General features: G+C 38.0%; 1 protein-coding gene and 1 long non-coding RNA gene across 2 annotated transcripts in view; one reads left to right on the top strand and one right to left on the bottom strand.

Annotated features, from left to right (window-relative positions):
• Window positions 1–2,631: 2,631 nt before the first annotated feature.
• LOC100866761 (telomerase-binding protein EST1A) overlaps window positions 2,632–24,977 on the bottom strand; it is a 120,034-nt gene continuing 97,688 nt past the window's right edge. Inside the window, exons 24-27 of the mRNA XM_086909561.1 lie at window positions 8,693–8,855; window positions 6,640–6,860; window positions 6,173–6,257; window positions 2,632–5,664 (exon numbers count right to left, since the gene is read on the bottom strand). Coding sequence (XP_086765687.1) covers window positions 5,528–5,664; window positions 6,173–6,257; window positions 6,640–6,860; window positions 8,693–8,855 — 606 coding nt within the window. The 3' untranslated portion in view covers window positions 2,632–5,527. The remainder of the gene's footprint in view (window positions 5,665–6,172; window positions 6,258–6,639; window positions 6,861–8,692; window positions 8,856–24,977) is intronic.
• Window positions 19,256–20,567, top strand: LOC147657420 (uncharacterized). Its single transcript, XR_015292474.1, has 3 exons — window positions 19,256–19,466; window positions 19,535–19,842; window positions 20,388–20,567. It is a non-coding gene; the product is annotated as an uncharacterized LOC147657420 (long non-coding RNA).

Here is a 24,977-nt window from a genome sequence, read left to right as displayed (position 1 = left end):
GAAAAAAAATCATCCCCTATTACAAATCGCATAAATATCCACGGTATCGATATCGATTAAAAAAAGATGCGTGATCAACGCAACAACAATGATCGACGAAGATATTCGAAATGGATACAGGTTTAAAAATCGGTGAGAACACACTCGCCACGATCACGGCGAAGAAAAGTCAACGAGCGAGTCGGCCGCCTCGCTTACTTAACAAACCGGAACAAAGTTAAACGATAATTTCGCGATTCGTGGATCCGTCACGTCGCGTGCGATCATCTTAGATACAACAGCTTCAAAATCAATCTTCAACGTCGGCGATCGTCGCCAATTCGGAATGTTCGCGATAATGATATCAAATTGAACACAAGATATCGTTTTTTTTTTTTTTTTTTTTTTTTTTTTAAGGATGAGTCGAAGAGACTCGTTCTCAACTTCGAATCCTAATAATAATTTGCGAAGTCTCGAAACTCTGGAAACCTTGAAACTGTCGAGACGCTTATTTCTTTCTCCCTCTCTATCTCTCTTTTTATTTTTCTAAGAAGAATCTATTTTGTCAAGAATTAAAACTCTTTGAACTCAAATTGCATAAGTATATTATTATGACAATGGTAAATATTTCGATATTTATTTATAAAAATTTTATCGAATCATTATTAATTAAATAAGCATATTTATTCTTTATCTTAAATTTTTCGAGAGTTTCAAATCGCAGAAAAAAGACTTCAAGATTCGAAGTTCCGAGCGACTCACCCCTAAATTTTTTCCCGATTATTTTTTTATTCCCCCTTTTTCTCAATTTGAACACGCGTAATGATACGAATCAATTATCCAATTTATACTTGATTATTTCTATGTATCCATATTTATTGCTTACGATTCTTGATAATAGATCTCTTTGATAATATTTTTATTGTTTGTACAATTGAAAATCTGTGGGACAAAAGTTCGTAGACAACAATAAAAAGCGCAATTCTCTTCTAATATTATTTTTCTTTCCGCATAGCTCTCTTCGTCCTTTCCATCGTTCACGTACACGTACAAATATTTCTTCCTTCCATCGATAATTAGGTCTGGTACGATGATTATCACGATGCAACGAAAACGATCGAATATACGTTCCTTCATTTTTTTTTTTTTTTTTTTTGATCGTTTACGACGTACAATAACAATTTGATATCTTGCACAACTGACGAATATCGATATTAATTCGTTTATCCTTTAATTTGTTAACCTGATGCACGATTTACCGACTACCCTCTGCAACGCGATATGATTTTAACCGTTTCACTTATATTCCAATATTTCCTTTCTCTTTTCTTATAATATATATACGTATATACATGTAAAGTTCAAAGAGGATCGTACGTTATTAATATATAATGGATCGATAGTTTAACAATTATGTTATTTATTTGATTCGATTAAAGAATGTCTAAGATTAATTTTAATCGTTCGAAAGATCGTAAAAATGTGTAAAGTTGGGTGGGGGTGTCACAGAGGGTGGCGAAAGAACAGAGGAAATTGCCTTATGAAATATCGAGCAAATCTAACATTTGCAAATCTCTATATTTTTATTCTCCGATATAATAATCTGGTGAATACTGTGAGAGTTATCTCGCCCCGTGAACGATTATTTCGTATTGTAACACAATTACGATATTCCATTTGGTGAGATTTAAATTTTATTTAAGCGTTTCACTTGTATATACGTGCACGTGATCTTCATCTATGATGAAACGACGCCATTTTTGTGTGGATGGTGCCAACTTCAATAATAAAATGATTTTTCATTCATGAATAATATTATTTGTTTAATATAATGATTAATAAAATATTGTATAAAATTGATTCATTAAATGACATTTACTTCATTGATAAAATAACGATAATTTTCTTTCCACTATATATTGTACCATTTTTTTTTTTTATTCGATATGCGATTCTAAGTATTCCTATACCTATTATCAAAATTGTAAGATTAATTGTAAATTTAATAATAAGATAAATTGTAAATTTCTCTATAAAATTGCGTGATCAATCGTTCAACTGACAAAATATTATCGTTGCAATGAAAAACAATATCTAATATTTATGGTCCAACAAAGAACATAACCTAACTAAATTAACCTTCAACTGGTGACAAAATCGCTAATGGAATATTTCGAAATAGAAAAGTTTATTATTATTATTATTATTTATATATATATATATATATATATATATATATATATATATATAAAACTATTTTAATGTCATTCTTTTTTTTTTGTTTATTATATCATATTTAATAGTTTGAAATATCAGGATTTTCAATAATAAACCCTTAAAATTGAACATTTCTAAAATAAAAAAAAATGATTCGATTCTCAGTAACAGGTTCTCGTAAATGACGCAGTCACAAAAATTTGTTCCTGCAAAATTAATTAATGTTCGGTATATGTACAAATAATGTTCGGATGAAAAATTGGATGGATTACCCACGGATCATCCTTTGAAACCACCAGTGAAAGGTTAATCGAATTAATATTTCCCGTATAATATCTTCGATCTCTAACAAAATGTCTACTACTTAAACCAACGAAATATTACAAGCACAAAGGGAAACGATATACTATTTAATCTAAACGAAGGAAATTTAAATTTAATTCGCAAAAATCATCGTTCTCGACGGAATTTCAAACTGGCCGCGTTGGCACGCGAAATGGCGCACGGATTGCTCGACAAAATGGCGTCGTGTCCGCCAAACGAAAGGAACCGTTGTACATTTGAGAGGCAGTTACGAGTGAAATGAACAGGCGTTTCGTTCTAATTTCGCGTCTCTGCCATTTTCGACGGGTGCAAGTGTGGGTTTCTTTATATGTGTGTGTATGTGTCTCGATTAAAAAATTCACGCGATACTCGCGACACGCTCTCGACAGTGGCACGCGCGCAGTCGCTGGAAAACGACGAGGATTCGGGACGGCGTGGGTTTTGAAAAAAAAAAAAAGTTCGCGTTAGTAGGAAATGCAAATGGGATCGTATCCCCTTGATTCGTATCCGGTTTAAAACAGCCGTCATTTTTCTGCTGTAAAAATATTTTTCGTATTTTCGTTGCGCCAACACCGGGCGCGAAAATTATTATATAAAAAGAAATTAAAATCCTTCTCGTAAAGTCCTGTGGACTATGGCCGTGTTACAATTTCTTTTCATTTTTTCTTCTTTGTTTTTTTTTTTTTTTTTTTTTCAATATACATATTTTTTTCCTTTTTTTTTTTTTTTTTTTTCGTTTTTTAGGTGTATGCGGATTTTTATGATGGGAATTAAAATATATCAGTTTTTAACGACTTCTGAAAGTACGACTTTTGAAATTTGGGGGGAGGGGGGACAAGGGAATTTTTTTTAAAATTGAAAATTGAAAATTATTATTTAAGTATTGCATTTGTATACTTAATTTGGTCCTTTTACAATTGTTTCGCCATGGAAATCGAAAGAAGTTCTATAAAATTTTATTTTATTTTTCTTCTTTTTTTCTTTTTTTTTTCTTTTTTTACAACTTGAGTTGTAATGCAATATCAATAAACGATCACCACCAAAAATCCATAATACACCTTTCTAATCGAACATACCCGCTTTAATCTAAAAAAAAAAAAAAAAAAAGAATCTGCGAATTTCGAACGCTTTTTCCACCCTTTTAAATTTAAAATTCGAATCATCTCTCGAAAATCGACATTCTCTGCGATAATCCACAAGACGCAACGAGATCTCTATAAAAAAAAAAAAAAGAACAAAACGAAGCCTAAGAGCGAGTAAAAATAAACACATCGAAAGAATAAAAAAAATCATCGAATGGTTTAAAAAAAAAAAAAGGAGAAAAAAATAGAAATGACAAAAAAATACGTTACAAATAGCGAAAATTACTTCTAAAAAAAAAAAGAGAGAGAGAGGGGGAAAAAAAAAGAAAAATTAGAAACACACCGCGTGCGAGGGTAACTTTTGTTACGTGTGCAACGGAAAAAAAAAAAAAAAAAAAATGGAAGGAAGGGGGAAAAAAGGAGAATAAAAGATGAAAGGAAAGAAATAGACGGAGGTCGGCAGAGGGTGGGAAAAAAACGAAAATCTGGAAAGAGAAGAAAGAGGGAAAAAAAAAATAATTGCAAAATCAGAGAAAGAGAGAGAGAAGAAAAGGGAAAGAGAGGAAAAGGAGACACAAGCGACACACACGTGGATGTACGCGGATTCCGAACGCATCCTCCAACGACCGCATACGGCGTATACAATATTCAAAAGTGCTTACAAATATATAACATATGTATATATAAGTGTATATATGTATATATACATATATTATATAGATCGTATAGATCGTTACAAACATGATAAAAGGAAGGTACAGAAAAATGAAGCCGGCCGCGGGGCGGTCATCATCGATAAAAGTCAACCAAAAAAATATTCTCGTGTGTAAAAATACCGATAATCTTCTCTCGTATCGTTTTTCTTTTTCTTTCTCGCTTTCCCTTATATTATCCAGAGAATTACCATTATACATTCTCTCTCGCTCTCTCCTTCTCTCACTCTTAAACTATCTTGCTCCGATATGATTTCAGCTAAATTAGCATTCTCTCGCGTCACTTCGACACCCGTTTTTCTCTCTATTCGGTGAAAGAAATTTAACTCGCAATCCAACTCGTTGATCACACGTAAGAAATCCTCTTCGACAATTCTATTCGATTCTTTTAATTAACCTCAAAAAAAAAAAAAAAGAAAAGAAAAGAAAAGAAAAGAAAAAGAAAAGAAAATAATACAGAGGGAGGAAAATCATAAGAATAAATAAGATTGAGATAAGGCGATAATAGATAATGAGAGGAAAAAAAAAAAAAGTAGACGAAATAATAAGAAAAGCATTACACGTTAGAAAGAAAATTTCCAAGGTGACAAAGGTTTGTGATCATTTGCTCGTCTCTTTCTCTCTCTCTCTCTTTCACGCTCATCCTTCTCAATGTCTCCTCCTACTCGAAAACGAGCTACCTCGTTAATACCCATGTAATTTTTTATTGAACGACTCGGATCGCTTTCTGAAATACCAATAATATCCCTAAATCGATCGCCGTGTAAAAAGTATTCTCACCCGATACCTCTGTTTGGAAAAAAAAAAAAAAAAAAAAATTCCTTCGTCTCGTCGACAAGAGAACGCATCATCAGCTGACGAACAGGCACGGGGGTACAATCGTTCGACAATCAGGACGAACTTACGTGTAGAAACAAATAGATCCGTCGTCGCGCGCAATTGACGGGTGTTCGGCCAATGTGATTTTCGGGGTCGGGGGATGGGGAGGAGCACGATGGCGAGAGATATATCCTCTTTCCTTCTTCCATTTTCTTTTCCCTTTCCTGCTTTTTCCTCCACGCTTTCTTTCCTTTCCTTTTTATCTTGCTGCTACTGCTGCTGCTGCTGCTGCTGCTGCTGCTGCTGCTGCTGGCTGCTGGTCAAGTTTTTTACTCGGCGGGGATGGTAACGGGAGATTTTTCGTTAGCGGGTGTGTTTGGTCGGAAAAGTGTCTCAGCCGAGGCCGGCCCATTGCATGAAATCGGGTACCTCTCTCACAGGAACATCCCTGGCAAGAGCCTTCACCCTCAGGTTCCTGTCCTCCGTTAGCAGCACGACCTCCCTTCTCAGTCGTCGTGGCTGGCCCTCTTCTGCTCGAAGAAAAATTCGTGGATCGTTTAATCCTCCGTTTCTCCGAAGACGTCCGTTTTGGGGACCAGAAAGATTTTTGGGAATTCGTGTATAATATTCGTAATAAGGTAAATTTGTCAAGTAGAAATATGAAGCGTGTAAGTAAATTGAAAATTTTAAATTTGAAATCCAAAACCTAAAATAACAAGTTGGAGAATTGAAATTGAAAAGAAATTTTGAATTATTCAATATCGAAACGCGAAAGTGGAAACGGCACAATAATTTGGCGAACATAATTCATAATTAATGAAATCGAGGTCGTTCTCACGAATAATTAGTAAATCGATAAATTTCGGTTCAATAAGGAGACGAGAAAAAGTAAGGAGCGTGTCGACGACGATAACGGTTAAATCCCCGGTCAGATTGGTCAGAGGCGGATATTAATCACGATCAAAGCGTCGGAAAACGGTTGAAACGTGTTCAGGATACCTTCCAAGAGGAATATGCGCGATGGCGCGTCGTACGTACCTGCATTCGCTTGATCTTTGTTACCCGCCTTGCAGAGGCTCAAGCACGTAGCAAGTATTCTGTCATCGTTTCTTGTCAGCCCGTCCTGCGACAGAATTACAGATGTTTCTGTTTATTATTTTCATGAAATGACACGCGACCAACCATCGCGGGAATTTCAATTGGCGGCGCCTCTGTGCCATCTTACGTTCTTGGATGGGGCTTGATAAACTTGCAGAATTTGCATAAGATTGTTGTTGCGTCTTATTTTAGGAAAATTGAGTTAAGTTAAAACAACGTGATGAATGTATTGGGAAATTTTTTCGTAGATAGAATGTATCTCGATATTTTTCTCCTCTTCGGGAGAATTTTTTTGGAAATCTTTTTAATTATAATTTCTTTTTTTTTTTTTCGTGTGGTATCGAAGGATTAAAGAAAATCAAGGCTCCATCCGATTCATCATTTTCGCGAGAAAATTCACTACTTACCTTATCAACATCCTCTTCTACCGTGAACGTGCTGGACGTAAGGACAGTCCCTCTCGTGGTTAAACATCGAATCGCTGGATTTCTGCTTCTTGCAAATGCCAAAGCCGCTTTCGCGCTCTCAGCCACTCTTGCCACATGTTCCGGATCCAAAGTTGCCCTCGAAGCTGGAGGGCAATCTCTGGCGTCTGCACCCCTTGCTAGGCCCTCGAGCTCGTTCAGAACTGAAACAAAAATGCATAACATGTCCGATTAAATATAAACAAGACGAGGCATATAATTGAAAATAATTTGATTAATAATTACACTTCAAAGAAAGAAATATTTGTTTTTAACGAGAAATTATTAAATTTTACACGTTCGTTTTTTCGTCCATTTCTCTTCCAATTCGAAAAAACATAATTTTATGATGTCGCGACATCAGTCGACGTTTAATAATATTCAGTTTCGCAGCGTTGGAAATATAGGAATAATTTTCGAGTGTCTCTGACATGTCGTAATTGGACTGTCGACGAAAATACGTGGCAGAATTCCACGCATTTCTCTTTCCATTGTCCGTATCTAGATTCTAAATAAAATAATTTCTACTTATTTTATATATAATGAACACGAGACACTTCTTTTCTCTGTTACCACGTCCAATTTGCGACCAAATATATTTTTACCCCATTGTACCACGAAAGATGGTAAAAAGAAAAAGAAAGAAAAAAAAATATAAAAAGTATTAGACCTACAAAAATATAATTTACACGGTATAAATGTTCCAAACATTTTTCTGACAACTTCAACCTCCCTCGTGAGAACATTCCACATTCACAATTATTTGAGCTTTTGACAAATAAAAAAAGTAGATTAAAGCCAAAAAAAAAAGAAATTCCAAGTCATCAGACAGTCCAAGAAACTTTGCCCTCCGCGAAAAGCACAAATAAATTAATTTCGAAACGGAGAAAGTAGAGGTTGGCCTTCAACCATTTCGCGAAGAAGAGAAGAAACGCGAAGGGGAAAAGCACCCTTCCTCTAGTAGCTCTAATAAATTGTACCCAATGACATTCGATCCACCACAAAGAATCTACGGGTAGACATGTTTTTCTGTCTCGAACCATTGCCTGCACGTGTTCCCTATGCACAACAACCTCTATCTCTGTTGACTCGAACCAAACTTCTTGAAATCCGATAATCGAATAAGAACGATGAAAAAAAAAAGAAACAGTCTCCAACAGCAAACACAACGCCGCCACCCATTTGAGACATTTTCAAGTTGGAGAGTCAGCGATATTTGGTATGCATTAGCTTTATCCTCTTGCCTAAGGGTAGATTTCGCGAAGATTTACTCGATTCTTCCAATTTGTATTTTAAATTAGACGAGTTGAAGAGGGGGAAAAAAATTACATTCTTGCAGATTCTTTATCGTTCGATGTGTTTTCATTTAATAGAAAAATGATTTTTTAAGATTTTTCTCATCGTAACTCTTTACGAAATATTAACCATTTTAAAAAGCAAAATTTACAACATAAAAGCATGAAATGCGAAATTTACGAGAAAAAAAAAACATTTGTCAAGGAATTACAAAAAATTCATCAATCAAAATTTTAAAAAATAATCGTGTCATCATATTCATAGTAACAGATTTGTATAAATAAATTATCTAGGGCATCTATTCTTTGCCCTATTCTTATTCACCGATCGATGGTAAACCAATGGTCAAAAATAAATTATAGCCAATATTCGAATAGAACAGAAGATTTAGGACAAACAAAAAAGGAAATAAGCAGTTTCGAAATTTAATTTTTTCCGAAATTATCGTGTTGCAAATAATTCTCTTTACAACAAGGAATCATATAATCCATATTATATGCTCTTTTGATCATAAATATTTAAATATTTTAAATTTTGAATATTTTGTAATTTTTTTTTAATAATATATTTTGAGTTTTACGATGAGTTACGTAACAATGATTAATAAATCTTTCTATTGATGTTCGAATAAACATGTCCAAGTATAAATAACGTGTCAAAAATACGATATTTTATATTGGAAAATTGTAAATTTACTTACCTACAAGTGGTACCATAAGCGTGTAAATTGGCTGCGCACCGGAAACCGCCTTCGTGATATTTTGCAATTGCGGTAAGTAGTCGATAAAGCAATTAGTATCTGGCACCAGTTGTCTAGGTCTCACTTCGATTTCCACTGATACTGAAGACTTTTGTAATATTTGCTGAAACATACACAAATATCATCGTAAATCCTTTGTCCTCTAATATAATATATGTTTTTCTTAATTTAAAATTCATTTAGAAATACCGATAATTTGTTGAAGAAGAAACAAAAAAAAAAAAAAATTGAAATTCGATTATTTCTTATTTCTTCATTCCTTTCGTTCTTACGAGGCTCTCTTTTACCGACTGATCTCATTTGTTCAAAGATCGAGAAAGACGCGGAATTGGAACGTATTGTTATCCAATTGAATCTCACATGTGCGTCACAGAAAACAATGGCGGCATAAGCCAAGCAACCATTGTTACAGCGAAGATTATAAACGTAATGAGCTCTTTAATGTTACTTTTATTTTGTAGGACGATGATCGATAGTAAATACGTTGTTTGCCCCGATAGATAACGTCTTTGTAAAACGCAAAATATTTTAAATATGTTTCTTTTTTTTTTTTCATCATTTACGTTGAAATTTTTTTACCTACAAAGTAACGTTCAACGATTGATCAAATATTTCATATGTCTTACGATCAATCTAACCTGGTTTACTCTATTGCGCATGCGCCAATATTAGGAATGAGATAGATAAACAGAGCGAGACAGAGATTGGTTAATCGTTTAATTTGAAACTAATTCAAATATAATTATTATCCAGACAAATTCGAAACTTGATTTTCCTAACTTATTGATTTATTTTATATATTCGCAACGAATATATCCTGATAATAATTTCTCGAATAATCTACGTAATATCTCGAAAATATCGTTTGCCATTTTTTTCGTTGATCGAGACAGGATCGAATGAAAAAAAGCGCGCGAAGAATTCAACTACGTTTGATTATCGAGTTTAATTGTTCGCGAAAATACACGAACGGAATGAAAAATCGTGCGATTTTGTCACTGTAACGTCACACGTATAATCATCGAGATACACGATTTTGGCACGAAAGATGTATCATGTGTATCCAATTCCTCATAGGAATAATTTATCTTTTCCACAATCATTTACAGAGTAGAAATGTACACGTAACGAACATCGAGAATAAATCAACGATTCCAAGGTTGACTATACACTCCATTTTAACTTTAGTTTCGTAAAGTTAGTAAATCCCTACGAATTGTCAATCCATCGTTTTTTGTAGATCGTAAAAATCGAAATTATTCACCGCGGCGAGGAATGGCGTCTGCATGACGATGCATAATGAACGAAGATCGTTGAAAATCGTCTCGCGACGGTGATATTACGGATTCGTAGGTATTTCGAACGGCAGTGAATTCCGGAATGTTGGCTTTCCTCGGGTCCGCAACGGGTACACGCAATACATGATAATTAGGCGCGGAACTGAATGCCTCATCGAGACGTAAGAGGATTACTTCTTCGTTTCGTAATTGTATGACACAATAACGAGAAGTAACGAAATCAAACGAGGTCGATCGATTTTGTATAAAAATAGCAATACGCAAATAATCTCTTTTAATACACGCTTATCGAAACTTGTATAATTTTATCTTTAAAAAGTAAATTCATCGTTGTATATTTTCACAAAATAACAAAAATATTAACGCGTTGTATGAATTCGCGCGTTACAGAAAATCCACATACGAGAACTTCTCTGCAATACGAATTTCATCATACCAACAATTTCTTTTTAAATATTTTTTATAATCGAAAAATGAACATCAACACTTTCTATCGATGTCATCACTTAATCTTACATGGCACGCATTTCACGCTTTTGTTGAGAAAATATACTTTTTTTCCGAAACCCTCCCTCCCGTTCTAAAAATTAACCGTATCTCCCCGTTGGCGTGCGTTCGTGAAAGCACGCGGCAACAGGCCGAGGCGAATACCTCGGTGTGTACATCGAGCCTGTATGTAAATCGACAGCCGCGTTTTACCCCCGTTTAGACTTATTCGCGAATTCCTAAACGAATCGGGCGCGTACCGTTGTCGCCTCCGTCCTCGTCACTTTTCCTTCGTTCCGCCCGCCCCCCTCCCTCCACTCGAGCACGAGTGGCGCGTGAGAACCCGCCTTGAATCACGCACCGCGCGGCTCCGACGCCCACGCATATTAAGCGTGCCTCTAGCCACATTGTAAATGTTCCATGCTGACGCGGAAACCTACTCGCGTCACGTTAAGGACAGGTTCACGGCTCGAGAAGGAAGGAAAGAGTGCTGAAGCCTCGGAGAGAGAGAGAGAGAGAGAGAGAGTCGCGTGGAACAGCAGACAACTGCGATCGCGCGAATTCTACCTGTATAAGAGGCGTTCCGAGAAGTTGGGCGAGTTCGTGTCGGTTAGGTGCGGTGGAATCGATCACGATGGATTGATAAAGCAAATCTGAAAACGGATTAGCGATTTTTCAACGAATTAACGATCCTCAAATTTTAAGGATTTTCAGGTAGGTAAAAGTTTGTCTACTTCGACGCTGTATATTCGTTATCCATCCGTACGCGAAAAGTACAGTTCAGTGCGAACACGAGAGATCGTAATTTTAAACGTTATCAATGGGAAATCGTTAAGAAAGATTATATAGAGGAGGATTGTAAAAGTCTTTCTAAAAAAAAAGAGAGAGAGAGAGAAATAATTTAGGAAATTAAAGAGATATGAAATTTATTCGCTTCCCTCGGATTCTTGAAATTGCCGGTTACGCAATCCCGATAACTTCTCTCTCTCTTTTTTTTTTTTTTTTTTTTCACCAATTGCACACACGACACTTGCCCGCCACGAATTAGCATAAGCGCGATGGGAACGCGTCCACGGCGTATTCCCGCGCCCGCAAGAAATTTCATTCAACTGCCACGGGATGAGAATCAATTAACGGTATCGCATTCCGGCACAGCAGCGACACCCGCCTCGCTCCATGATAAAGGATATCGCGATAATTGAAAATTAAGGCTATAATCGATATTCGTTTGTCAAAAATCGATGTGCAACGATTGGAACATGGACAATTAAGTGTCTCGTTAATTATTGTCGCAACGTCAGTTGTCGAAGCGTGTAGATGTTCCAGAAATGTCTTTTTTAACCGTTTTCACTCGAAGCCTTTTTCGAACCAACGATTTCACACGCACCCATTCGGTGAATTTGTTAGCTAAGTTAAAATGATTTCACACGTAAAGTATAAAATATATTTTAATATTTTATGTATCTTATAAAGAAGGATATTGTTGGATATTAAAGTCTATGTTGTTGTTTTGTGCGATATTTTAATAATAATATAATTATCGAGATATGTTTTCAATTTGTTGGGTACCGCAAGTATCGCGATAAAATATCGTTCAATGTCTTTCACCTTTCTTATTTTATCGAGAGCAACTTTACAATCTCAATAACGTGCTCTCACATTCACATTTATTATTCTTATTTTTCACCTTCTCTTATTCACATCTCTATTTCCCTCCTCTCTATCGTCAATTTCTTAACGAATAGAAATAAATTCGTTATTTAATAAGGAAAAATCTCGAACTAATGTTGCATGAATTTTTATGACGAGTTGAAAAAATATATGTAGTCTACTTAAAGAAGATCATGAAATAAATAATAATAATAGCATTCTTATTTTTCAAAACATTGATGGCACCTATATTTTGCATCAACTACACACCTTTGAAATTTAACAGGGTCAAAATTGAATATCTTATCTCCATTTTAAAGTATAAATTTACGACCGATTAATTGGAGATTACAAATTAGCATAAATAAACATTTTCGCCTCTCGCTCGAGTTACCGAAACATTGTGTAATAAAGATGTGTCAATAGCTGTCTATGGAATTCCCTATTAAAATTGTATTAGAATTGTGGCTTAGATATCGATGATGGACGGGAATAAGCGAAATTCCTTTTTTCTTATCCACCATAATTAACGATTAACGATAATTTCGTCGATATATCAAAAACTGTATCGACCCAAAAAAAGAAAAGGAACAAAGATGAAACTATTTTATATGAGAGGAGAGGGAAGAAAAAACATCCCTAGCAAATTCGAATCGACTTTACTGCCATTTCCAACGCGGAATTGGCGTGCAGGGTGTACACGTGTGCGACGTATATTAAGAACAACCGCGCTCATAAAATGCAACAGTTCGAGTGCAACGATTCGGGGCCGGATGTGAACGGCGGTCGCAAATCAAATTTCGAAAGGGCGTCATCGATTCGATTGTCTCTTCGTTCCTCGGCTACAAAGCACATAACGCCCACGCGAAGATCGGCTCTCGACGACAAATACCTTGGAGGCCTGATGGACACGCCGAACAAGTATCTCGCCGTGTCTCGAAACGCAATCAACCGGGTCCGTGGAAAAAGCTCGAGCCGTGTATCTCCTTTCTCAATTTATGCGCTGAAACGTTTCGTTAGATTTTCGCACATCTTCCCTTTCTCTCTCTTTCTCTCTCTCTCTCTGCTCATAAACAATGGAATTTATTAATTTCACCTCGAAAAAGATCACCTCCCTTATTATTTTCACAAATTCCTCAGAACACAGACGAGAAGATCTTACTTCACAGCAAGCGATTCTACGTGAAAATTCTCTTTTTTTAAGAAATATTTGAAATCTTACTTTTACGATATCAGAACAATGGATGATATGAGAATCGAAACGATCAACTCTTCCCGTGGAAAATCGTTCCATCGATAACCTTTCGACAAATTATCATGCAACGCCTTCGTTTCGAACGAGATACGAATCGTCGTCGATCCGTGAATGGATAGATAGATCGATCGATCGAGAAAGGACGCGGAGAGAGGAGTCTCGCGCTTGACGCTCCCGAAAGAAGGGGGCGAAGAGGGAGGGCTTAAAGAGAGAGGACGTGAGGAGAGTGACGGGGAGAGCTTGGAAATTAATGGAGGTTCATTGAGGTAGTCCCCGCAAAGAGCGACTAGTTCTACGTACCCTCGACACGAATCCATTCTTCCTGTACAACCTGAAGACACTCAGTCTCCGTCCGTTCCCTGAGAGTGCTTCGGTGCAACGACGCAAACATTGACATTGTCACGAGCCGTACCACTCTCTCTCTCTCTCTCTCTCTTTTTCTCTCGCGGTTTCCCTCCTCTCCTCCTCTTCTCGTCGCCGTAGCCGACTCTATCCTCCCCTCGCGGAATCGCGCGCGCACGAGGCGGGAAGCATCCACAGTCTCAAGTGCATCCCGACTCGAACAACGTACTACGCGCACCACAAAGGAGTGTTTGCACTGTCGATGACTGAACTAATAGAAACGGCGCGGTACGATCCCTTTCGCGTATATACGATCCCTCTTCTCGCCGCGGACGGAATGTTCGCCAGGTGTCGACGAGTGGGACGGATTCTCTCCGTGAATTTTCGTGCCCGGCGGATCCGCTCGAAGGAGGAGGATATTTTGCTGGAGTATCGAGTATATTATGGAAAGGTGGAAGGTAATTCAATCGTGCTTGAATGTATGATTGTTCCGTATTATTTCTCGTGTGAATTTCTTTTATTTTTTTTTTTTGGATATTTCTATTCCTCGAGCAAACGGATTCTGAAGATTTCGTATTTTCTGCATAAGATTGTACACATTCCTTCTCTGGAAGCATCGATATTTCGTTTTTTTATCGTCAATTTTTTTTTTTTTCAATAAATTCACCGTCAAAGCAACTCGAATTTCGAGACGTTGCAGCGATCTTTCTCATTTTTGGTGCGATGGCTCGTTCAGAGGGAGTTGGCACGGCGGAGAAATCGCCCGTAGCAAAAACGTATGAAGGATCAACATCTGTTTATATCCAGAGTTCGTGCGTTAGAAAAATTCGTGAGAGTTATTTTCTTAACAGATTCGTTTTCCTCTACTATTATCGATAATACGCTTGAGTGAGAATTTTGGATCGGTGTGTTTTTGTCAGATTTGAAAAATCGTCGGGATGCTATTTAATCTACGTGTTCGAATCGCGATCTCGAGGAGAAAAGCGTTGGTTGGGCAACGTTCTCGACGGGATCCATCGTCGAAGGGGAGTAAGACGGGTGCATCCGATACTGGAGATGGCGACACGTCTATCCCCCGAGATAGGGGAATGTTGACCCAAGGAGGCGAGGTTCTTGGCCGAATCGGAGGAGAAAGAAAGAAAAAAAAAAAAAATCACGCCTTCGACGCCTCGGGGAAGAAGTAAATCGTCATCTATGTACACAGGCAAGCCAGATGGCGAGAATTGTGAAGGGTGCTTCAAGAGTCTGGGGAAAAATTTTTGGTAAGAAGAAAGAGAACCGAAGTCGAACGGCAACGTCAGTGGCAGCCAACTCTTCTACCACCGAGGATCGTTGTGCTTCTGATTCGAAGGGGTGAGAGAAGGGAAACGATTTCTCTCTGCCTCGAGAGAGAGAGAAAATCTGATGGAAAACTCGTTCGAGAGAAATTTTATGGTCGTTAACGGAAGTATCCGTCGAGAGCGGTTTAAGTGGAGATGAGAATTAAAATTTAATGCTAATGGAGAACTGAATAATGTAAGGACGCCGTTGAGTTCGATATTTTCACTGCGCGTGCATGTAATTTTTCATCGATTTTTTTTAACGAATCGCTCCACATTCGTTCCGTTTCGATTTGCGGCGAGTAATATGATCAATGAAATAATTTCGAGAAACTTTTATTATTTTACGTTCGATGAAATTTCAATGAATTAAAATTTCGAATCCAATTTTTTCGTATTCACATTCGCAGGTGGAAAACTACTTGCAAATTAAAAAAAATTAAAATTATATCAAGTACAAATTAATTTTAGCTTCCTAAATTAAATTTCTCCCTCGTCCCTACCCAAATATTTAAAATTCAACACCCCTATTCGCTCCACTCTAATTGAATCTTATTTTTCCTTCGTCTACCAAATATTTAAAACATTATTCAACATCTCCTCCTCCATTCAAATTCATTCGCAGAGAAATCCATGAAAAATAAAAAAAAATAAAAAAAAAAAAACCCAACTAATCAAATCCACCTCCCATTATTCCTCACCTTCGAGCACGAAAAAAAAAGGATCGAGAACCTATTCGACTCGACTATAAGAAACAAAGTGTTACAGAGAAGAACAAAGCGCAAGAGAAAAAGGAAAGTACGTTTCCAACGAAACTGTGAATCAACCGCTTGGCCAGATTACACTTACGGAGGTGGGAGGGGGGACGCGCGCGTATCCAAGCCGTACGAGGCCCCAGGGAGAACGAGTGTCTCTTAACGTCGTGGAAATTAAAGATTCCACGGGGGTTGCCGCGGCGCCATTAGCCGTGCCAACATTCACGGGGGCACAACGAGCGCGATGTCCCTCTGTGCTCTTACGAGTCGAGGAGGGGGTTGACACGGGCGGAAACGTTATCTCGCCGGCGCAGATGACAGCGAGGGTGTGGTGGAGAGCACCTCCCAACGGGATCCCTCGGCCCCCGTAATATTTCGACTATAAATGTTTGAATATCACCGAGGCTGCCTGCCCTCTGTTCACGTTGCTTTTCCTCCTGTGTTTCGCGCGAGGGTGGCGACCGAGAGTCGAGGGTGAACGAGCGAATCGAGGGGGAGGTTGGCGGTTTCATGGTGGATCGCTCGTGTAATTTTTCCCTTTTTCTCTCTCTCTCTTTTTTTTTTTTTTTTTTTGAAGGGACTTGTGGACTTCATCGTCGTTGGAAAATGGATAGAATAACGCGTGTGGAATATCAAATCTCTCCCCCCTTTTTTTTAAGGGGATTATGGGTTTCGGTGTTGAGAAAAAGTGGATAAAATGTCCTGGTTTTCTTTTTTTTTTTTTTTTTTTTTTTTAAGCTTGTCAACTTCACCATCGTTGGAAAATGATGGAAAGAGTATCTAATTATTTTTTTTCTTTAAGGAGCTTTGTGCAACGCGTATATAGAATACGCGTGTCTAAAGAGGGATTATCGATATGTTCTTTTTTGAATAAAAATGATACGCGTGGAATGGCACGTACGGATGGAATTAACCTGGAAGGATTACGGATTTGTGTTTCTCTTTTTAAAGGATTCGACGGAGCGCGATAATGGATGGAGGTGTTCGAGAAAGGGTGGTAAAACTCTTTTGTGAACGAGACCAGCGGAAAACATTTTTGACGAGTGTTCTCGAGTATTGGAAAGATTGAGGGGAGAGAACCTTTTTCGAGGAAATGGAAAATCGATGTGCGATTTTAGTGGTGTTTTATGTTGTCTTTTGTCAAGAAGATGAGTTTTTTTTTTAAGATATTTTCACGTTGAGAGTAAATGAAAATATATGTATCTCTTTTAATCTGAAAAAGAGATTGTAGCAATTGTTTCGATATATTTTTCGGATGAAAGCAAAAAATGAGGGAAGAAAAGAAAACATCGTTTCGAAAAATTTAAAAAAAATATCGAAGAGTCGAAAGAAAAATATTGTTCTTTTGTAACAAAATTGCTTCGACATAAAAGAAACAGATTATCATCCAATTAATAGCGCGTCGTATCGAAATGATCGTAAAACGATACAAGATAAAATAAAACTCGTAAAATTTGCGTATAAATACGTTAACAATTATTGCAACCTGAACTAATCGTCACAGATTAGTCTCATGCTAATGCAATCGGCCGATAACGCGGCTCTGCTGCTACCTGTTGTCTTCGATACGGTTGCACGAGCTAATTTTATCGATGCGCACAACAAGCAACCGGTAGCGAGATAATCGTAGCCACCATGCGCTCCCTCGACTTGTTGTTCCTCTTAGGAGGATAGAGGGTGTCGCGGGTTCTTATCGAGACGAGCTCGCGCCGCGTGATAGATAACATTTTCATTAGGACAGGAAAGTTATTAAAACGTTCCTAACGATATTGAGAATATCGTTCCAGGCTGGAATTAACTCGCTTAATGAAGTTCAAAGAAGGAAGCTGGCTGCTGCTGAGCAATCGTGTCGCGAGCTAGTTTGCATCTTAATGCTCGATTTCAGCTTCGTGAAATCGCGAGGTACAAGGTAGATAGCTAATTAAATCCGGTATTCGAGGCAATTGTTTTTAACCCGCGATTAAATGAGAAATATGGTTTGTTATTTATTTATTTTTTTTTTTTGATGTCGAAGCAAAATTTTTCGATAAGAAGGGTAAAGCGAACGTTTAGATTGCTGGAAAAAATTGTAACCAAGTAGAATGAGAAATATAAATTATAAATAAAAGATTTCAGTAAATTGGGAGATTGTTGGTGAAAAAGTTGTAATTTATTATTGGAGGAATCTTTTTGAACGTTACTTGGATTGGTTCAAGTGATTCAAATTAGTTAGAAAGTTGCTTTCATAATGTAATAATGTAAATAAGTAACCCAGTTTCAGTTGCATTATATATATATACCTCACTCCATATTTTCATTTGTGAAATATTCTACGAATGAAACCGCAAACACCGGCAAGATTTATTAAACACAATGTAACTGCAAAGTCCCCAAAGAACCGCAGAACCTTCCATTATTACATCGCCCCTCCCCCGTCATCTGGCCAACTATCGCGCGAAACTAGTACAATTCCAATATCTCCGACTTATGACCCACCCCCATTTGAGGTCAAATCCCTTTGCAAACTCCCTTTTAGACGTATTGTCAACCCCCATGGGCAAATCCCCTATGAAAAGAAAATGACAATAGCGAGGATTATTATTGTGTCAATTCTAATTGCATATATTTGTATTTATAATTATTCTATTATAAGTATAGATTTCTGCAAGATTATATTATATATACGAGTTCCATTTATTCCTCTATATTTTTATAAATCAACTAGCTTGAATTATATATTTATCGCTGGATTTCCTCCTTAATCGTTGTTACTTACAGATCTCTACGAATAGCCACATTTATAATATATCAGGGGGGAGGCATCAACCATTAATCTTAACGCTTTAGATCAGAATCTTTGTATCGCATGCACATTGCTCAAAATTTGAAGAAAGTATTCGAATACTAACGATCCAACAAAGCAAAGTAAAATTACAAAACAAAAGTAAAAAATAAAAGAAAAGAAAAGAGAAGGAAAGGAAAAAAAATTCACGAAATTCACTTCAACGAGCAAACCTAACCTATACTTCCGACCGCTTTGAAAAACGGGCTGTCTCTCGGCCGCAACCTCCCCCCTCGAGCAGGCACTCGTGCAGGCACAGTGAAAGCTTGTAAATCACAATAAACCGTATCGTTTATTAACGATCTCATTTATGCGGCGAGGAGCCGTGCACCGGGGTTGTTGTACAGAGCGAGCATGCATTCTGCATGGGAATCGGCCGCGAGCCGCCATTTATATTCAGCCCGGTCCTGCCTAAACGATCGCGCGGAAACACCGAACGCGCGATAAATTATCCATCGTCGCCGCTTGCGTATCGCGACTTGAGCGCGGACAGCCGATTGGCTACCGGTGATCCGCGCTTAATAAACGAGGAACGCGCAGCTGTGGCCGAGATGGCACCACCTGCGAGCCTAAAGGTGGCGACGGCGGCGTAATTGTCGCGCGTGACAACCACCTCGATCCATGATCGAATCACGATCGACGATTCGTTCTGTGGTGTGTTCCGTGGACGTGGATTGGGTTCTCATTTTTCGATCGGATCTTGGGGAGCGAAGTAAGCGTGGGAGTCGGCGAGAATTGCAGAGAAAAAGAGAAAATTATTTTCCAAGAAGGAAAGGAAATTCTTATAGGTTAGAGCATGGACATTCAATGAGCTAAAGTTTTAAGGTTTTTTAAGGTTAAGAAAGTGATATGATAGTTTTAGTTTGTCCATAATAATTGGAACTCGGTGTAGATTCAAGGAAACAATCCATTTACAGAGGATCAAATCAAAATGAAACTACCGTGAATCGATCAAAAAATTTTCCATCCTTTAAAAGTCTCATCGAAGTAATTGTTCCAAAAAAAAAAAAAAGAAGAAAATAACGATTCTGAATCTGATCTGATCGTATATCGCACACATACAGAGAAATAAGGACAAAGAACAACGAATCGAACGATTGTGGCCGATGTTGTCGTTCAAGGTTCGCGAGATGCTCGATCGATGCAGGCCGGTACTAACAAAAGGTAATTAGTTTAGAGTAATTAGCTGTTTCGCTTCTCCTCGCTTTTATCCTCCTTTCGTTGCCCTCGCGTTCCATCTACCTTTTTCCCTCCTTTTTTTCTCCCTCATCGAAAATGAACGCAGCCACGATAGCAAGAAGTAATTGTCCTCCGTCTTTTTACCCTTTAATAACACGGTACAGTAACTGTTGACACGAAACAGGAGGACTCGAAGATCCCCACGACTTCGTGGCCTTCGTACGAAGGCCAAGAACAAGAAATTTGTTCGAGCATTATAAATGTTAATCGCGAAAATTTTTGGATTTTATGTATTATGAGTTCCTTGTTTCAATCGTATTTTAAAGTGGAACAAAAAATTGATCAAAATTCTACGATCTTTTAATATAATATAATTAATGAATAAAACAATTTACTTCCAAATCCCTTTCATCTAAAAAGAAAAAGAAAAAAAAATTGTAATCTTGAATCGTAAAATTCTAAAAAATTTTTTCACTTCGCGAAAAGATCAAATTTTGATTAAAACGAGAAGGAAATCTTATTATTCGTAGGTCGAGCTCGCGAAAGAGATAAATTCTCCGGCTCGCGAAACAACCGGGGGAGAGATCTATTTACATAAAACAACGCGGATCCTTTCTCCCTTTAAAAGAAGACTTCAACGGACGGAGTTGTAAATTAACTCAAGACATTGTATTTAATTAAACATGCGGGGATAGAGGCGTTAATTAAAACCGGCCTCCATTATTTCCCGAAAACTGCCCGATCCTCTTATTCCGACTCGTGAATTTAAAACGTAACTCTTTTCTTTTTACCGATCCATCCGCCATCTAATTACAATAATTTACAACCTGACAAAGTTACCTAATCCTTTTAAAAACGTAGAATACGTAAAAATACGAGAAATTTCATACTCATCGTATTATCGTTTGCTTCTCTTCATTTCTGACGAATCCAACGAGATATTCGTCCCTTGCCTCAAATTCTTTCGATTGATTATAAATATAAGATAGGAAAAAAAAAAAAAAAAAAAAAAAATTAAATTTCCTTCCATTCTCGCAATTAACGTGAAATCGACGACGTCACATCACATGGACGATATAAATAAAGTCTACCCAGAAGAAATTCCATAATACGAGCGGGTCTAATCGATGGGCAAGCAGATGATCGTGGCCAGGCCGAGCGACACTCTTTATTCTATCAATTATTCTTAATTAGCGGAGGTAAGGTCACCGAACCCAAGCGAATTCTTCTCAAGCCCGTTCCTTCGCAAGGTCTCGGGCTTGCTTACGTGAAATAAGTTAGCACCAAGTTGCAAAACGAATCACGCCGTTTCCGTGGAAAGAAAAGGGACCACTTTCGTATATCCGACTCTCCGTTTTCGAATTTCTCCAACCCCTCTCTCCCTTCTTTCATCAACGATTATTTACACGAAACTTGTTGTTATTGTTGTCTCCTTGATTTGGGCTTGAAAATGGGCAAGCAGGATTTAGAAGAACAATAGAAATCGAGCTACCTGACCAGAAAAAGATTAATCAGGAATTCCACAATTAATCCCCTAAGATATATATCCACGATACAATCACCAAACGATTCTTTCTCTCCATTTCTTTCTTTCTTTCTTTCTTTTTGTTTTTTTTCTTCCTTGATCCTAAAAGCATCATACTTCGTCGATGAACCTTGGATCGACGATCTGGAAACGTAGCAGGGAGGACCTTCAACGTTCCGGCAATATTTCACGAGAGAAGTATCGCGAGGAAATTCGACGGCCGCCTCTAATTACCGCCTCTAAGGTACCGTTAAGAAAGGGCCATTTACTTCGAAATCGAGATGTGGCGGCGTTGGGTTTTGCACTCTTGGGAGAAACATGTCCGACGATTGATGAGATTACGCGCCACGTAGGAGTGGAGTAATTAGGATGTTTCTTCGTTGAGGTTAATTGTGCTCGCGCTTGTTCACAGTTGATTGGTAAAATTTGAGGAGTATACTTAGATGGTGTTAACATCCTGCCCCTCAATATTCCCAAAAATCGAGTGCGAAAACGAAAAGAATAGGAAAGAAAGGAACGGGAGAGATGATTTTTGCAAGCAAAAATCGTAACAGAGAATTCAGGTTCTATTTTCTAGATCGGATTCGAGGGAAATAATAAAATTCTGCTAACTGTTACTTTGCCTCAAGGAGAGAGAAAAAAAAAAAAAAAAAAAAAAAGAATACAGGATTATACTTCCACATTCCTTTCTCAAAATCCTTTTCCTCCAACTTTCTTCCAAGATCGATAAATCATCCAGTTTCTTTCGGCGAAAACAAAGCGAAGAAAAAAGCGTTATAACTGTACGTATATAAAAATTAACGAGGCTGTCTTCCAACGAATAACTAATGTTCCCGTAAAACCGCGAGGTTTCGCCGCGACCTCGCCGGAGCGGAATGCGCGTAACTCGCGCGACCGTGGAACCGTTACAGGCCGCTCGGGTTACGAATTAAAAGCGAATTAAACGGAACATTATTGCCAGCAGGTTTTTTTTTTTTTTTTTTGGTTTCTTCGTATGAAATTTCGACTCGAGAGTACACGCCTTTTTTTTATCATATTACATCCCAGCCCCAGAGATTTATATCGTGGCGAATTTAACAGGGAGAGAGGGAGACAAGAGTAACAAGCGCAATTTATCAGAAGATGAAGATTTAGAGCAAACCTCTCCTCTTCCATACTGATCACGATCGGTGGGTAATGGCGGAACAGGTTCGCCGGATTAATTTCGGACGGGCCCGCTCGCTGGTTATTTTCACGTTCCTGGAAGGTAATTGCAACGTGTCTCGCGGAATTTTGAAGGATGGAAGAATTTTCAATCTTCTTGTTGCTGCTCGAGGAGGGGGAAGAGCAAAATTTTAAAACCGTGGCGCACGAAATGTATTCTAAGAGGAATTATATCCCTTCGAGATGAACTTTTCGTTTCGAATCATTCGAATTGAAAAAAAAAAATAAATAAATAAAAGGCTAGCTTCGATCCCGAGGAACAGTTAGAAAACCCGAAATTTCTCTTCGTGTTTAATCCCTTCGCGAATGCAAACATGAATATTTAAAGCTGATTAAATTCACCGTGTTTTTATTCGCCACGACGGACGAATTTAGAGCATCCCTCTTGGCGAATGACATAATTGGAGGACACGCAGGTGGAACAGGTTCCACTTTACGAAGAAATTGTATATATATATATATATATTTATACGCAAACAGGTGAACAGGTTGTTGGTTTCGGGATAATTGGCGCACGCGACTTGGGCATTATATACGCATCGTTTGTAAGAACCAAGATAACACGGATAGTGTTATTAAAAAAAGATACGTTTTTCGTTCCCACCACGAGTTGATCCCTGAGAATCAACAGTTATCGTGGCACGAATGAAAGGCTCGATTAAAACGCCGTTCCAATTATGTGCGGGTATGCAAATGAAACAGATGCTCGTAAAACCTACTCGCGAAAAATTATTGCAACGGATGACGCATCGAAGTAGTTGACCTTTGTCACACACACACACACACACACATATATAGTATAGGTGATGTAGAACAAAGTTTATACGATTATGCAAATTTGTGTGCAGGCAGGAGTAATATCGATACGATGATGTGTTATGGAAATGATCGTTTGGAATGTTTGGAAGCCACGTGTCGAGAGGTTTTTGGTACAATGGGACACGGATCGAGCCGCGAGAATTCCCATGCCCTATTCAAAGCGTTGATTGACGTATATTAAGGCTGTTCACAAAAGAAACTATACTTTAGAGGAACTTCAGCCGCGAGACTTTGGAAAAGAATTAGCTAGAACCTTAGATTCTTAACGTTACCAAATTTTTCTTCCTCCATTCTCTATACATTTGTCTCTCTTCCAAATAATCAATTGATCCAAAAATCCTAACACTTTTTCATGACGAATTCCTCGCCACTCATATTTTCTCCCGAAAGAGAAAACATCCCCAAATAACATTCCAAAATATTCCGTCGCGATATCAGAATTGCATCACGAAGATTCGAAAAAGTGTACGTTCGAAGTGTTGTGTATACAGAAGAGAAGAGGAACGAGCAGAGGAATCGAATCGAACTACCGATACGCGTATCCAACGCATTCGGATATCAAAACGGCCGTGTCCCCTTTCTTTATTTCGCCGCCGCTGGTTGTCACACGCGGCCGTTCCTTTATCGTATTCACGTTTCGGCTAACTTTATATCCCGGTATTCTTCGAAACCGTGCCACGATAACAACCGTCCCCCTTTTTCCTCGGTTTGGGGGGGGGGGGGAGGAGGAGTAGATATCGGGGGAATTTATTTCTCCGCCTCGGTTCTTGCGCGAAAAATGGCCGGGAAGAGTTTCGAGAATGGAGATAATGACGACCAGGCAAAAGGCGAAAACCAATTTCGATGGATATACGCACATATATATATATAACACCGTTCGAGAATGGATTCGTCGTTCGTTCGGCTCGAGAGAATGGAAAGGGAATTTTGATGCGGTGCGAAGAATTAAAAGTGTGTGTACAGAGAGGAGGAGGGACGGATATTAAGGTTGAAGGGTTGATCTCGAGAGGAACGGGAGGGGGGAAAGATATTACAGTGGAAGCAGCGCGGATAATTACGACGAGCCTCCGTTGGATGGAAGACGGATGCGTATTAAATGATTCTTTTTCGCTGCAATTCGGATTCCTTTTGGACTCCGTGAGTAAATTTATTATACGAGCTTTAACCCCCCTTTGCGCTCGCGTGTCGTCGTATAATCCCACTTTTATTATTACACATATATATTTACATTTGTAAATTTTAATTTTGGTAATTTTTTTTTTAAAGTAAAGTACGAGTGGAAAGGGTTAAAATCGGGGGGGATCGTAGCGTGTTATTGGCCGATTTGAACGTAGATATAAAAGTGATCGTTCCAATTTGAAAATGTATAAGAATATATTATTTGTGTCGAATAAATTTTTTTTATAAATGGAAAAACTTGTTTCCTTTTTAATCCGATATTTAACTGGAGGAAGATCGAATCTATCTTTCGAACAGAGCAAACAAGGACGAGTCGCGAACAGGAAATAATCAGCAGAAGTTCTACAAACCGTCTGACATGTACTACTAATTAATTATTCATCGTCTTAAATTT

The sequence above is a fragment of the Apis florea genome, unplaced genomic scaffold (assembly GCF_048593485.1).
Source record: "Apis florea isolate Af1SG1 unplaced genomic scaffold, ASM4859348v1 contig_3158_pilon, whole genome shotgun sequence".
Taxonomy (NCBI): domain Eukaryota; kingdom Metazoa; phylum Arthropoda; class Insecta; order Hymenoptera; family Apidae; genus Apis; species Apis florea.
Note: the sequence above shows the minus strand (reverse complement) of the source record. Positions and strands in the feature narration are given on the sequence as shown.